Source organism: Lethenteron reissneri, chromosome 35 (genome assembly GCF_015708825.2).
Source record: "Lethenteron reissneri isolate LAM-NWPU_2019-01 chromosome 35, ASM1570882v1, whole genome shotgun sequence".
Lineage (NCBI taxonomy): Eukaryota > Metazoa > Chordata > Hyperoartia > Petromyzontiformes > Petromyzontidae > Lethenteron > Lethenteron reissneri.
In genome coordinates this window covers 377,324-393,017 of record NC_083813.1, presented here as the reverse complement: position 1 = coordinate 393,017, position 15,694 = coordinate 377,324, and the positions used below count along the sequence as shown (strand labels likewise).

General features: G+C 47.8%; 1 protein-coding gene across 4 annotated transcripts in view; it reads left to right on the top strand.

The window, feature by feature from the left end:
• The window catches only part of LOC133350797 (ADP-ribosylation factor GTPase-activating protein 1-like), a 43,717-nt gene that overhangs the window by 14,988 nt on the left and 13,035 nt on the right, over nt 1-15,694 (top strand). For 3 of the 4 annotated variants that reach the window (XM_061565538.1, XM_061565537.1, XM_061565535.1), the window contains exons 7-9: nt 2,949-3,005; nt 9,656-9,688; nt 10,616-10,636. In XM_061565538.1, the coding sequence (XP_061421522.1) occupies nt 2,949-3,005; nt 9,656-9,688; nt 10,616-10,636 (111 nt within the window). The remainder of the gene's footprint in view (nt 1-2,948; nt 3,006-9,655; nt 9,689-10,615; nt 10,637-15,694) is intronic. The other variant, XM_061565536.1, reaches the window with a different exon arrangement.

The following is a 15,694-nucleotide window of genomic DNA, read 5'->3' as shown; positions in this document are numbered from 1 at the left end:
CTGTTTTTCTGTTGTTGTTTCTCTCGCAAGAGATGCGCAGAGGGGAGGGGTTCACGTTTTTGGGTTTTAAGCACAAACGCACATCACGCAGAGCAGTCTGGTTCGAGCCTTGCTTCAGCCTTGCTCAGGCTTACGGGGCCGTCGCAAACGCGCCGGGCACCGATATATCATGGGTGTTATGTCTCGCAAAGAGCAGTAACGATGGGTGTTTGAGAGTTGGGTTCAGCATGAGTCGACAAGAGGATTGCTGAAAGTTATGCTACAGTTACCCTGATGTGTTGATATGCTCGCAAAGTCAAGGATTGCAACAAGTGGCCTTGTACTAAGCCTTCACAGTTGTTTTAAGAGGTGCGAGTGAAACTGACGGAGATTTCAGTTATCATTCTCGAGCCAGCGAAGACACCCAACATCAACCCAACGTCAACCCATCAACGAACGAGAGCATCGTTCATCGCCAGAGCACTCAAAGCCGGTGAGTGCGCACAGCCGCGTCGTCCAGAGCCTGGGCCAACGCAAGGGCGTGTGTCCGTGTGAAGCTGGCAGCGATCAAGGAGAGAGCACGGAGAAAATGAGAGAGAGAGAGAGTGACGAGCGACAACAAGCAATCAACCTGGAGAAAAGGGCGGAAATTGCCAAGCATCGACCAAGCGAGCATCGCAGAGGACCAACAGCAGCGGATCAGCGACGAGAGCCATCGCGCATCGCCAGAGAGAACGGAGCAGTGGAAAGAGCCTGATCGGTCGCCCGTGAGGAAGAGGAGAGCGCCATCGAATGCGCCGTGTGTTTAATGCACACACACACACATCGACCAACACCCGCTGAGAACAGAGAAGACGTCCAGCAGTGGCGGAGCTGCGCGCTATCCGACGACGGAATCATCGCGCACCACGACGGCGAGCGTCGTGCCGACGCCACTCGTCTAGCAGTGAAGAGAGAGAGCGCACGAACATCACCACCCGGGCGTCACCGAGCGTCAAGCGACCGAGCGTCCTATCGACCCGTAATCCAACAGGGGAAAAAGCCTGATCGGCCGCCCGAGAGGAAGAGGAGAGCGCCATCGAATGCGCCGTGTGTTTAATACATACACACATCGACCAGCATCCGCTGAGAACAGACAAGACGTCCAGCAGTGGCGGAGCTGCACGTTATCCGACAACGGAATCATCGCGCACCACGACGGCGAACATCGTGCCAACGCCGCTCAATCCAGCTGCGGAGAGAGAAAGCCGGGAGACGGGCTCGCTGCGGCCACGCCCAAGCGAGAGGGAACCTCTCTGGCCGCTGGTTGTATACCCCTCCCCCACCCCACAAGGTCCGACACAGCGCCCTGCCTCTGCTTAAAACAATAGTTATCAAGGGAACAATACAACGCACACGCAACACGTACACGAAGAAGACTATTTCAAAAAGTTATCTTTGTGTTTCGAAAAGGGTTACCATTTCAAGGTGGTGCGTTCAATATCAACTGATTGTGCAAAGCAGTTGCTGCCATCGAGTTACATGAATAAGAAGTGTTTTAGTCATTCATTTTCGTTAATTGCATAATCTTGCTCATGAATCTATTGACGTATGCTTTCGCCTTTTCATATTAGTGTCATATTTTTGTTTAGAATTAAAATTGCTAAACAAAAGCGTTTGAGTGTTTCTTTCCAAGTCCATGCAAAACTCTTATTTATAAGAACTGTATCCTGCGTTGAGATATGAATTTGGAGACCTAACATAATATAAACACACTAAGATAATCAATAAATGTTTAATCAAAGATAATCGTTTTATAACTGATTGATACAACTCTGGATAACGAAGCTAAGCCTAATTATCATAACATAATTGCAAGCAATCACATAAATTAATACGATTATCTCCGTAATCATCATAAATTATGCATATAATTATATACATTAGCATAATTTATTCGAATTACTCTTTTTTTATTTGATTAATATTTATTATTTTAATCAAAATTTCATAACCCGACATATACAATAACTGTCCCTTGGGGGAAACTTTTAGGTAAAAAACATACAAATCCAATAGAGCTGTCATAATGAAATTTTAGTATGCAAAGATTTAAACAACGTTATTTGTATGACCTAAGATGTACATTGTGTTCTCGTACATGTGGGTTATTGTCGCACCTGTAATAATTAATAATTGTTCACCCAAGTTCCACGATGGTGATGATGTTCATGATGATGTTTATACGGGGAAGTGTTTGGATAGGAACAACAGTCACAAAACCAGGTCGAATGATGTTGACGAACAACCTCATACATTCATATGTTATTGGGTGGCAGGGTGGCACAGTGGTAACACTTGTGCCTCACAGCAAAGAGGATCTTGGTTCAATTCCTGACTTGGGCGTCTTTCTGTTTGCAGTTTGTATGTTCCCCCCCCCCCCTTCCATTCTGCATGGGCTTTGTCCCGGGTTCTCCGGGTTTCTTCTTAGAGCAAAAAAAAACACAATAGTATAACTGGTATTGGTCAAACATCTAAACTTAAACTAAACTAATTTTTATTTTACCAGGTAAGGACCACTGATCTCTCGAGCTCTTTTTCACAAATGGCAACTCAACGAAGTGGCTTATCATGTGGAGGGAAAAACCGGAGGACCCAGAGAAAAATCCACGCCACCACGGGGAGAACGTGCAAAGTCCAAAATATACAGGCGTCAGGGTCGGGATCGAACCCACAACCTCCTGTATACCAGGCAAGGCAGATAAAATCTTGCCACTGTGGCGCCCTCAATGCTGAAAGATTGCCTGCAAATGACTCAATTGGGATCACACATGGCAGCAACATCACCCCTCTACTGCCAAAACTTGGCAGGTCCCTGCTGAAAAAGAATTGAGACTAAAGTGAGCCTCTCCTGGGTGAACAAGCATAATAATAATAAACAGTGGTTGGCACTATCCAAGTTGTTTCATGATTTGTGTTGCTTTTGAAAGGGCTGGAGCAGCTTTGCGGTGGGAGCCAGCAAGATCGCTGCTGCAGCCAAAGAAGGGGTGAGAGCTGCATGTATACCAATGTCACTTTCCTCGCACTCTCCTAGATTCCGATGCTCATAATGTATGCCACGCATCGTGCATCTACGAATCAATGATTTACAATGTATGCAAATTACGTGCAAATGCACCTCATAGGCTAATAGAACCACTAATACAAAATATATGATATCATGGGACCTCCTTTGCCAGTACCAAAATATGAAAATAAGTTTTTCCCCTTTTATCTGGAAACAAAACAGGTGTTAAGTTGTTAAAACACAAAACTGAAACCTTTTACAAGGGATCATGTCTACATTAACCACAATACCTGTGGTCAAAATGCAAACAAAAACATACTGTGATAATATATGCATTGTCTTTCAAACTGATTGGTCCACACCAGAGACAGCTTTCTTTTCAGCCATATCTCAAATGGTGTTAGACCAGAGGACGCCAAAAGGCGTACAGCACAAAAACAATGCACTATTGGAGTAATGAGAGCTCGGGGTGAGCATCTACATCATGGGACCTTCTTTGCCAGTACCGTTGTGATTTATTCAGACATTATTCCTTGTGTAGTGACATCGGGGATGTCACCGTATGGTGCCGGCCCGAGAGGGCCACGGCACACGATGCACTCTGGTTGACCCCGTGTCCGGGGAGAGCTCTCGAGAGGAAGCTAGAAGGCTCCAGAAGGCAGGCGGGGCCAAGGGCGGAGCAGTCCCGACCCGTGAGGGGATATAAGATGGGTCCCTGAGAGGGACTGGGGTCACTGCATCCGACAAGCTGAAGCTCCACGTCCACAAGCTGAAGCTCTACGTCTTGCAAGACATCAACACGTGGTCGAGGACCCGACCCTTCGTAGCTGTAACTCCTCAGGAAAGCGTAGTTAGCTGGTGGTCACCACCCTAGGCTGTATCTGGTGAAGGGGCAGTTACCCCCATTGTCTTAGGTGTTGATGTTACATAAAAGTGTTGCCTCCAAAGAGCAACGTCTGCGACTCAGTTGGACTCACTACACTTATTAATGGTTTCAATTTGGTGTTTTAACAACTTTTAACACCTGTTTTGTTGCCAGATAAAAGGGGAAAAACTTATTCTCATATTTTGGTACTGGTAAAGGAGGTCCCATGGTGTAGCTGCTCTCACCGAGCTCTCATTACTCTGATAGTGGCATTGTCTTTGTGCTCTACGCATTTTGGCGTCGTCTGGTGTAACACCATTTGAGATATGGCTCAAAAGAAAGCTGTCTCTGGTGTGGACCAATCAGTTTCAAAGACAATGCATGTATTATCAGAGTGTTTTTTGTTTGCATTTTGGCGACAAGTATTGTGGTTAATGCAGACATGATTCCTTGTAAAAGGTGTCAGTTTGATGTTTTAACAACTTAACACCTGTTTTGTTTCAATTTAAAGCTTTCGTGACTGCAGGGATTCATCTTTTTGGTTCTTTCGGTAAAGTCACGTAGAATGGAAATAATAAAATAATAAAAATAAAACTTAATAAAATTATTATCACGACGTTTCGGCCACAACGCAAGCAGCCGTCCTCAGGTGAAGAACAGGTCTGTCGATAAGACAGAGTCTGAATAACACGTCCTGGGCTTGGAGCGTCTATTTAAGCTGGGAGGGAGGAGGAAGAGCGCCTTGACAATGTGTATTATTCTACCCACCCTACTGCACACCACACTGCTGCATATTCACCATACAACTACGACACCATGTATTACCTTGTACATTGTAGTAAACATTACAATTTTATACTATTTATTATTATACAATCCGCTATACACTATACCATTGACCGTCGCGTGAAAGATACTAAGAGGAAGCAGCGAAATATGTCAATGGGAGAGTGGTGGTTGGAGACTTGCAGCGGAGCAAAGAATCTATTCCCTGCAGAGAATACAAGATATATAGTCAATGCCAGTGAGTGGAACGCGGTCTGAAAGTCACTGTAAACGTGAACACAATCAGTTAAGATCCGAAATGGTTTATTACATCCTTCCAATGATTATTGAGCCAGAATCCATCTTCTCGGTTGAAATTTTCTCTGTGTTTGTATATGTGGATCGCCTCATGAACGAATCTCTCATGGTAGCCAGATGGCTTGCAGAGAACCTCTGTCTTGGAGAAGTCAATGTCATGTGAGCCCACTGAATTGTAACAGTGATCTGCCACGGCTGATGTGTTTGTCCTACCGTGTTTCAAGTCTGCTTTATGTTCACGGATTCGGTCCGAGACATGTCGTTTGGTTTCTCCAATGTAACTGCTACCACAGAGGCAACTTAGTTTGTAGACGCCAGGGTACTATATATCTGGAACCACATCTTTTACAGACGGGACCAGATCACGCATTTTATGTACTGTGTTGAATTGGACCTGGATCTTGTGTTTTATCAAGATTTTGGAGATCTTTTTTGTGACCCCAGCAATGTAGGGTAAGGTGATGGTTTTGAAAGGCTCCTCAACAGGATCCTTCTTGATGGTTGGAGTGATGGCTTTGCGGATTGTGTAGTCAGTGTAACCATTAGCTTTAAGAGCTTGGCGTACGTGTTTATTAAAATCCATCTTCAGATTGTACGATTTAATTGATACATGGCTAAGGAGCATGATTAGTAACATCAGCGTTACCATCATCTGCATTGGCATCACAAACATTTTATTACATGACCTCTCAGTGTTAGTCTTGAACGACATGTTTAGCTTTTCATTAAGACCAAATAACAGAGAAACCTTTTTTTTATAATCTTAGCTTTGCATATTTTCCTGCACTGATATATAAAAAATGAAATTCCACAAAACCCCTCCTTGAAACAATCTGAAACATTCCTGCATTAAGCCTTCTCTGACTCCACACTTTCCCACGTGTATCATTCAACCCCCCCCCCTCCCCACCATACATTTGTAGCATCTGTTATGCTGATTAAGACATGATGTACATCCCCCTTTGTGTGCCGCCACGTGGTGACATGCGTTGCGATCTTAGTGCCGCCCTCTGAGTACCGCTCCAAAGACATCAACACGTGGTCGAGGACCCGACCCTTCGTAGCTGTAACTCCTCAGGAAAGCGTAGTTAGCTGGTGGTCACCACCCTAGGCTGTATCTGGTGAAGGGGCAGTTACCCCCATTGTCTTAGGTGTTGATGTTACATAAAAGTGTTGCCTCCAAAGAGCAACGTCTGCGACTCAGTTGGACTCACTACACTTATTAATGGTTTCAATTTGGTGTTTTAACAACTTTTAACACCTGTTTTGTTGCCAGATAAAAGGGGAAAAACTTATTCTCATATTTTGGTACTGGTAAAGGAGGTCCCATGGTGTAGCTGCTCTCACCGAGCTCTCATTACTCTGATAGTGGCATTGTCTTTGTGCTCTACGCATTTTGGCGTCGTCTGGTGTAACACCATTTGAGATATGGCTCAAAAGAAAGCTGTCTCTGGTGTGGACCAATCAGTTTCAAAGACAATGCATGTATTATCAGAGTGTTTTTTGTTTGCATTTTGGCGACAAGTATTGTGGTTAATGCAGACATGATTCCTTGTAAAAGGTGTCAGTTTGATGTTTTAACAACTTAACACCTGTTTTGTTTCAATTTAAAGCTTTCGTGACTGCAGGGATTCATCTTTTTGGTTCTTTCGGTAAAGTCACGTAGAATGGAAATAATAAAATAATAAAAATAAAACTTAATAAAATTATTATCACGACGTTTCGGCCACAACGCAAGCAGCCGTCCTCAGGTGAAGAACAGGTCTGTCGATAAGACAGAGTCTGAATAACACGTCCTGGGCTTGGAGCGTCTATTTAAGCTGGGAGGGAGGAGGAAGAGCGCCTTGACAATGTGTATTATTCTACCCACCCTACTGCACACCACACTGCTGCATATTCACCATACAACTACGACACCATGTATTACCTTGTACATTGTATTAAACATTACAATTTTATACTATTTATTATTATACAATCCGCTATACACTATACCATTGACCGTCGCGTGAAAGATACTAAGAGGAAGCAGCGAAATATGTCAATGGGAGAGTGGTGGTTGGAGACTTGCAGCGGAGCAAAGAATCTATTCCCTGCAGAGAATACAAGATATATAGTCAATGCCAGTGAGTGGAACGCGGTCTGAAAGTCACTGTAAACGTGAACACAATCAGTTAAGATCCGAAATGGTTTATTACATCCTTCCAATGATTATTGAGCCAGAATCCATCTTCTCGGTTGAAATTTTCTCTGTGTTTGTATATGTGGATCGCCTCATGAACGAATCTCTCATGGTAGCCAGATGGCTTGCAGAGAACCTCTGTCTTGGAGAAGTCAATGTCATGTGAGCCCACTGAATTGTAACAGTGATCTGCCACGGCTGATGTGTTTGTCCTACCGTGTTTCAAGTCTGCTTTATGTTCACGGATTCGGTCCGAGACATGTCGTTTGGTTTCTCCAATGTAACTGCTACCACAGAGGCAACTTAGTTTGTAGACGCCAGGGTACTATATATCTGGAACCACATCTTTTACAGACGGGACCAGATCACGCATTTTATGTACTGTGTTGAATTGGACCTGGATCTTGTGTTTTATCAAGATTTTGGAGATCTTTTTTGTGACCCCAGCAATGTAGGGTAAGGTGATGGTTTTGAAAGGCTCCTCAACAGGATCCTTCTTGATGGTTGGAGTGATGGCTTTGCGGATTGTGTAGTCAGTGTAACCATTAGCTTTAAGAGCTTGGCGTACGTGTTTATTAAAATCCATCTTCAGATTGTACGATTTAATTGATACATGGCTAAGGAGCATGATTAGTAACATCAGCGTTACCATCATCTGCATTGGCATCACAAACATTTTATTACATGACCTCTCAGTGTTAGTCTTGAACGACATGTTTAGCTTTTCATTAAGACCAAATAACAGAGAAACCTTTTTTTTATAATCTTAGCTTTGCATATTTTCCTGCACTGATATATAAAAAATGAAATTCCACAAAACCCCTCCTTGAAACAATCTGAAACATTCCTGCATTAAGCCTTCTCTGACTCCACACTTTCCCACGTGTATCATTCAACCCCCCCCCCCTCCCCACCATACATTTGTAGCATCTGTTATGCTGATTAAGACATGATGTACATCCCCCTTTGTGTGCCGCCACGTGGTGACATGCGTTGCGATCTTAGTGCCGCCCTCTGAGTACCGCTCCAATGCCGTTCTCGGTAATCTGCCCTCCTCCATCCTGTGCCCACGTCTCGCCCATCACCGCCCACTTTTCCCCACTACATCGTCAAAGGTTTCTTGCCATGTTCGATTGCGAACGCCTAAGTTACTGACCCTATCCTTACATGGCATTCCTGGCATTCTCCCAAGTGCACCTTTATTCAGAAGGTGGACATTACTTTCATCGTTGCTCTGGTAAAGTCCCAACTCTCTGACCTGGCTTAAATGTAATGGTATATGTGCACATGTTTTATGAACAGCTCCACATGACAGATAGACATGTTCTGAATGTTATTGCACGTTTCAATAGGAATATTGCAGCTTATAGATCTTAATTGCTACTGCAAGTCATGCCTGACCTCGCACATACCTTATCTATTTACCAGGCCTGACCTATTCATTCGGCTTGACCTATTCAGCCCGATTGGCTGGAGCACTTTCACACTTGGTTGTGTAAATATGCTTTATGACAGCACCGTCACTGAACACATTATACTGAAGGAGGGTCTATATGGGTAATGCGTGGAACAAATAAGAAAACGTGCACGAACCATGTTGTCTAAACAGCCTAAATAAGCTACGTGTACATAGCAACTCCAGTTTATACGGGAAATAACGTAACCTTATGTGAACTGAACCAAAACAAACACCTCCGTTCATGCCCTGGCTTTGGCTCCATCAGCCAATTTCATTAAAACACAAGTGAAAGTCTCCCTTAATTGACTTAACTTAAATAGGAATCTGATAATTTTGTATGTATCTCAAATAAGAAGATGATAAACTGAAAAGGAAAGACAATGAACACGCGTTTCACAAATGACGGTGGGCATGCAAGTATAGATTGTCGTCGGGAAGTGATGGCTCACGCCTGTAATCCAGCGCTCTGGAGGCAGTGAGGGTTGGTGGATAGTACACATGTTGTGAAACTCCCTGGGGGCATCGATCAGCCATACCCTGGATGGCAAGATAGCAGTACAGAAAAATAGCTTGCTCCACCTGTTCCGTCTGTATGAGATGGAGTGTTTCCCTGTCGCACGTGTGGCTTTTCTCCGGATGCTCCGGTTTTCTCCCACATGTAAACACTCATTAATTGACTGATAACACCTTCATATGTAGAGGACGACTGAGCTTGGGGGATTATTAGCACCGGCTCATGGTGTGGCAGCCGTCCAGCTTGTCTGTGGTTGCTCCTCGCGCCTTTGAGTCGTTCTCACACTAGAGTGTGCAAATAATGTGCGGCATGTTACAAGATGGAATCATTATTAGCAGAGTACAATTTATGGATAAAGAATACAAAAAATCGGCCTTGGAAAATGTTTTCACATTTTTTTATAAATTGTCCAAAGGCAAGTAAGAAACACGAATGTTGATGAGGTTAATGGTGAAAATGTAAAAAAACGAATTATTACAAAATTACGGTGCACTTGGTTCAGAGTTGAATTTTCCTGTTTATTTCAGGCTGCCAAGTTTGGATCCCAAGCCTCACAAAAGGTAATTGTGTATTCATTAATGTTCATATTACGTTCCTTCCCCCACGGGACTGTAAAGCTCAGGTGGACGTAGGAAATGTGACGGTGAATTGATATAGCAGAGTAGACTGCACGCTGCAGGGTTCTCCCCTCCCCCGGTTCAATCGGACCACTCGGCACCTTTGGGGCTTCGCACCGTTTAACGTTGTCATGCTACGATTCGTCATTGAACGTGTGCTAGGGGACCTTCGCTCCATACAAGTGTGGTTTCCTGGTTTGGCTGCGCGTTCAGCATTTCCTCCCTTGTTTCCATGACGCACTACTGTGGGCATCTCGAGGAGTTTAATTCGAGATTAATATTTATTTAATTATTACTGCACTCGTTCACCCAGGAAAGCCTCGCTGATTCGCATGACATCTTTCAGCAGGGTCCTGCCCGATTTTTGCAGCCGAGGGTAGTGATTGCTGCGTTTATTTTGAATGGGGTAATTTGCGGGTAATTTTCAAATGTTTATATTTCTGACCATGACGCCAACACACATCGGCTTCCTCTTGTTCATGATGTCATGGGATCTTTAACGTTCTCTGTGAATCAGATGAACGTTTTGTATTATAATGGTTCATACACTCGCAATATTAATCAGGGCGGGCGCTGGATTCACACCGTGAACATCTGCAGCAAGCGGCAAATGCGCTACCAGGAGACTATGTCACCGTGCTAAGACGGTGCCTGCAGGTATGCGTGGCGAAATATTTCTATAAAAAATGCTCCACACTCAACCGAACCCAGAAAACTGCACCTAAATATCAAGCAGCTGTGAACACGTACACGTTAAATCCTCACCACGTGCTCCATTTACGTGCGATTGTGGAACCTACTCTTCGTGCTTGCTGCCTTGGGTGACACGTGGTGCCTTTGTGCTCTGCCTGATTTTTTGCCTCGGAGCAGCTCTGGAAAAACAAGCAGCAGGTGCCTCACAAAAGCTTCACTTCCCAACACTCACTCTGATTGCGCACCCCGCTTTAGAGTTCCCGCGCGCCACGTCCGTGAGACAGCGGGATCTCTCGTCGATGCCACAGCGAACACGTTGCTTTGTGTTTCATTCATTATTCATCCCTGCTGACATTTTTCGGTACACCGTAGTTGCACTCGTGTTCATGCTTTAGGTCTCCGTGTGCAACAGCACGTGGCGGTAATATGCATGTATGTCCGTATGTTGAACTACTTTCATGTATGTATACATGTTTACAGTGAGGGAAAAAGTATTTGATCCCCTGCTGATTTTGTACGTTTTCCCACTGACTAAGAAATGATCAGTCTATATTTTTAATGGTAGGTTTATTTGAACAGTGAGAGACAATAACAACAACAAAAATCCAGAAAAACGCATGTCAAAAATGTTATAAATTGATTTGCATTTTAATGAGGGAAATAAGTATTTGGCCCCTCTGCAAAACATGACTTAGTACTGGGTGGCAAAACCCTTGTTGGCAATCACAGAGGTCAAACGTTTCTTGTAGTTGGCCACCAGGTTTGCACACATCTCAGGAGAGATTTTGTCCCATTCCTCTTTGCAGATCTTCTCCAAGTCATTAAGATTTCGAGGCTGACGTTTGGCAACTCGAACCTTCAGCTCCCTCCACATATTTTCTATGGGATTAAGGTCTGGAGACTGGCTCGGCCACTCCAGGACCTTAATGTGCTTCTTCTTGAGCCACTCCTTTGTTGCCTTGGCCATGTGTTTTGGGTCATTGTCATGCTGGAATACCCATCCACGACCCATTTTCAATGCCCTGGCTGAGGGAAGGAGGTTCTCACCCAAGATTTGACGCTACATGGCCCCGTCCATCGTCCCTTTGATGCGGTGAAGTTGTCCTGTCCCCTTAGCAGAAAAACACCCCAAAGCATAATGTTTCCACCTCCATGTTTGATGGTGGGGATGGTGGGGATGGTGTTCTTGGGGTCATAGGCAGCATTCCTCCTCCTCCAAACACGGCGAGTTGAGTTGATGCCAAAGAGCTCCATTTTGGTCTCATCTGACCACAACACTTTCACCCAGTTGTCCTCTGAATCATTCGGATGTTCATTGGCAAACTTCAGACGGGCATGTATATATGCTTTCTTGAGCAGGGGAACCTTGCGGGCGCTGCAGGATTTCAGTCCTTCACGGCGTAGTGTGTTACCGACTGTTTTCTTGGTGACTATAGTCCCAGCTGCCTTGAGATCATTGACAAGAACCTCCCGTGTAGTTCTGGACTGATTCCTCACCGATCTCATGATCATTGCAACTCCACGAGGTGAGATCTTGCATGGAGCCCCAGGCCGAGAGAGATTGACAGTTATTTTGTGTTTCTTCCATTTGCGAATAATCGCACCAACTGTTGTCACCTTCTCACCAAGCTGCTTGGCGATCGTCTTGTAGCCCATTCCAGCCTTGTGCAGGTCTACAATCTTGTCCCTGACATCCTTGGAGAGCTCTTTGGTCTTGGCCATGGTGGAGAGTTTGGAATCTGATTGCTTCTGTGAACAGGTGTCTTTTATACAGGTGTAATAAAGGACTCGGTCAGGCGATGTAGGTCTCCGTTCATCCTTTATTTGGGTTGTTGTCTCGCACCCCACTGGTCCTCGTCCGGACCCGCGCCGCCTCTGCCGTGAGCCCCGCGCACGCTCCCTGTGGCCCTTGCCCACACTGCGGCCGCACTGCTTCCTCCGTGTGCCCCTCCGCACATGCCGCCAGCCACACCGCTGGTCCGTGTGCCCCTGCACACCGTGCTAGCCACTCGCTAGCTACGTGTGCCCCGCACACTTTGCGAGCCCCTCCACACTCTGCTAGCCCCGGCACCCCACGCACACCGCTGGCCTATGGTGCGCGTAGGTCTCCGACCACGTGGCAAATGGCGCCACTTCTCCGCCACTGCCCAGCGTGGCTTCCTCTCTATTCTCACTCTCTTCCAACCTCTCGATCTCTTCCGGCTCTCTCCTTATATCCTCCCCATCACGTGACCCTGACTCCTCCTTCCCGTACTGCCCCCGTCTCCGCCCCCCGTTCACCCCGTCTCCCATTGGAGCCGAGGTGAGCAGTAGCTCCTCCCACACGCTCCGCCGACCAGGCTCCGCCCCCCAATACTCCGGGCCGTGTGAGTGGCGTGGAGGCCAGCAACCACCCTGTTCTTGCTCGCATTACATGACCCCCCCCCCTGATGAAAAAGCCAGCCGTCCCCGGCTGCAAGAGAACAACAATAATGCGAGCAACAACATGACAATCAGGAATCACAAGACAAACGGATATTAGGACAACAACAATTAACGAAAGGGAAGGGACTTAGAACGAGTGCGGGTCGCCAGCCCGTCCCGCACGGGGGGCGGCCCCCGCACGGACCGTGATCTTGACAGGGTTTTAGGAGCGGCAGGACCGGAACCGCCCGCCGCTGTTGGAGACCTGTCAATCCCAGCGTCCCGTTCCCCAGAGAGGCCCGTCGTCGGGGCCTCCTCTAACTGCGCCCGCGGCGGGGTTGGAGGGGCAGCGGGGCCAAGTGTCCCCGTCGCCGTGGTAGGCCCACCCGGAGCAGGAATCACCGTGTCCGGCAGGATCACAGCCGGTCCGTCTACAGGAGGCACGACAGGCGCGCTTGCAGGTTGAACAGGCAAAGTCAGTGGCGCGTCGGTCGCGACAGACACCGGCAAGGCAACATTAGGAGATGACGCATCCATCCGCGGGGCCACGTAGGGTTTCAATCGAGACGTATGAACGTACCAGCGCCACGATCCGAACCGAACACGCGCGGACTGCAGACTAGGAACCTCAATAAGCACAACCGGCCCCTGCCACGGTTTGTGCAACTTAGGGGAGGTCCCCACCGGTACCTGCGGGCAGTGCAGCCAGGCCATGTCCCCCACCCGCCAGGGGGACTCACAATGCGAGCGTCGTGCACAATGTTCGTTCCGGGCCTGGGTCTTGGCTGTAGCCAATCGGGATCCCTCCCGCGCCTCTGCCACACGACGAACGGTGTCTCGAATATAATCAGGGAGATGCTTGACAGGACCCTTCGCCCCCGTGCTCAGTTGCACGTCCACCGGCGGCACATTCTCGCAGCCGTACATCAAAAAGAAAGGTGAGTACCCCGTCGACGCATGTGGCGTCATCCCGTATGCGGAGAGCACCCCAGGGATATGCAAATCCCAATCAGCCTGTTTTTCGCTAACCGTATGACAGAGCATGGTCGACAGGGTCCGATTGAGCCGTTCAACTATCCCATCCGTTTGCGAATGGTAGAGAGACGTCCAAACCTTCTTGGTCCCCAGTGCAGCGCATACCTCGGCCAACAGTTTGGAAGAAAAATTTCGCCCTTGGTCCGTGAGCAACCTTTCCGGTGCCCCTTTGTCCATTACGTATCCGAACAGGAACGCCTCCGTGATAGACGCCGCTGACTGATCGGCTAAGGGCCAGGCCATCGGCCAGCGGGAAAGATATTCCACCCAAACCAACAAAAATGTATTCCACTGAGCGGACGGCAGAAAGGGTCCCAAAATATCCAACTCCACCAACTCGTTAATCCGTGACACCTGTATGGACTGCACTGGTGGAACATATGGGTGTTTAGGCGGTTTCCGCCGAGCACAGTCGGAGCACGCCCGAATGTGCCCGACGACATCAGTCGTCATGCCGTGGCAAAAATAATCCCGCTGTAACGTCAACAAGGTTTTCTGCACCCCGAGATGTAACAGAGCCCGAATCAACTCATATCGCAACGATGGCGGTACAACAAGATGCCAGCGATCGTGCAACCCTTCCCTCCACATCAACAAGCCATCCCGGAGAGCAGCTCCCGGCATCCCATCGGACAGCGGTCCACGTCTCTCCTTCGCAGCCCGACCCCGCAAGGCCCCCAGCGATTCATCGAGCAATTGCTCGCGAACCCATACCGAACGCGGCAGATTCAAAACCCCATCAGCCATTTCTGGACACGCGGGAGCCTCAGGCACCTCCACATCGGACATAACAGGCCGAGGCGGCAGCGGAACCCGTGTGCACCTATTCGTGCCCGAAACGCAGGCACAAAGGGACCCCTGCGGCAATCTGGAGAGTGCGTCCGCGTTCGCGTGACGCGATCCTTTACGATACTGAATCTCAAATTAAATTCCTGCAGGGTTTCCAACCATCATGCCAATTGGCCAGACGGTTGGTCAACCCTCAGGGAATATTGCAAAGCCGCATGGTCCATGCGCACAATAAACGTACGGCCGTAAAGATACGGCCGATATTGTCGAAGAAAATGCACTATGGCCAAGAGTTCCCGACGAGTAACCCAGTAGCGGGTCTCCACCGGAAACAACACGCGGCTACCGTAAGCCACCACGCGTTCGACGCCGCCCTTAGACTGGGACAAAACGGCCCCAATCCCGGTGTCACTCGCGTCAGTATCCAGAATAAAAGGGCGAGTAAAATCTGGATAGTCCAGCGTCGACGCCAACGCCGAACGATCGCGTAGGCTCTGAAACGCCGCCTCCTCCGTCGGTCCCCAGCTGAACCTCCAGCCCTTCACCGTGAGGTGGTGCAACGGCCTAGCGATCGTGGGAAAATTTGGAACGAACCTGCGGTAATAGGAAGCGAACCCAACGAACCGACGCACGTCCCCCACTGTGGTCGGAGTCGGCCAGTTTCGGACGCACGCTGTCTTCTCCGGGTCCGTGGCCACCCCGTCCGAACTGACTATGTGGCCCAAATAGCGCACAGATCGCTGCAATAGGTGACACTTTTTGGGCTTAAATTTCAAATTGGCGGAACGCATCCTAGCAAACACCGCGTCCAATCTCCGCAGATGTTCCTCAAACGTGCGGCTGAAGACGATAACATCATCTAAATATATCAAACACGTGTCCCACTGCAGACCGGCCAACACGAGCTCCATGAGCCGCTAAAACGTCGCCGGGGCGGCGTTCAAGCCCATGGGAAGACAAACTGAAACAAGCCCTGCGGTGTACAAAAAGCCATCTTTTCCCTCGAGGACTCGTCCAGGGGAAGTTGCC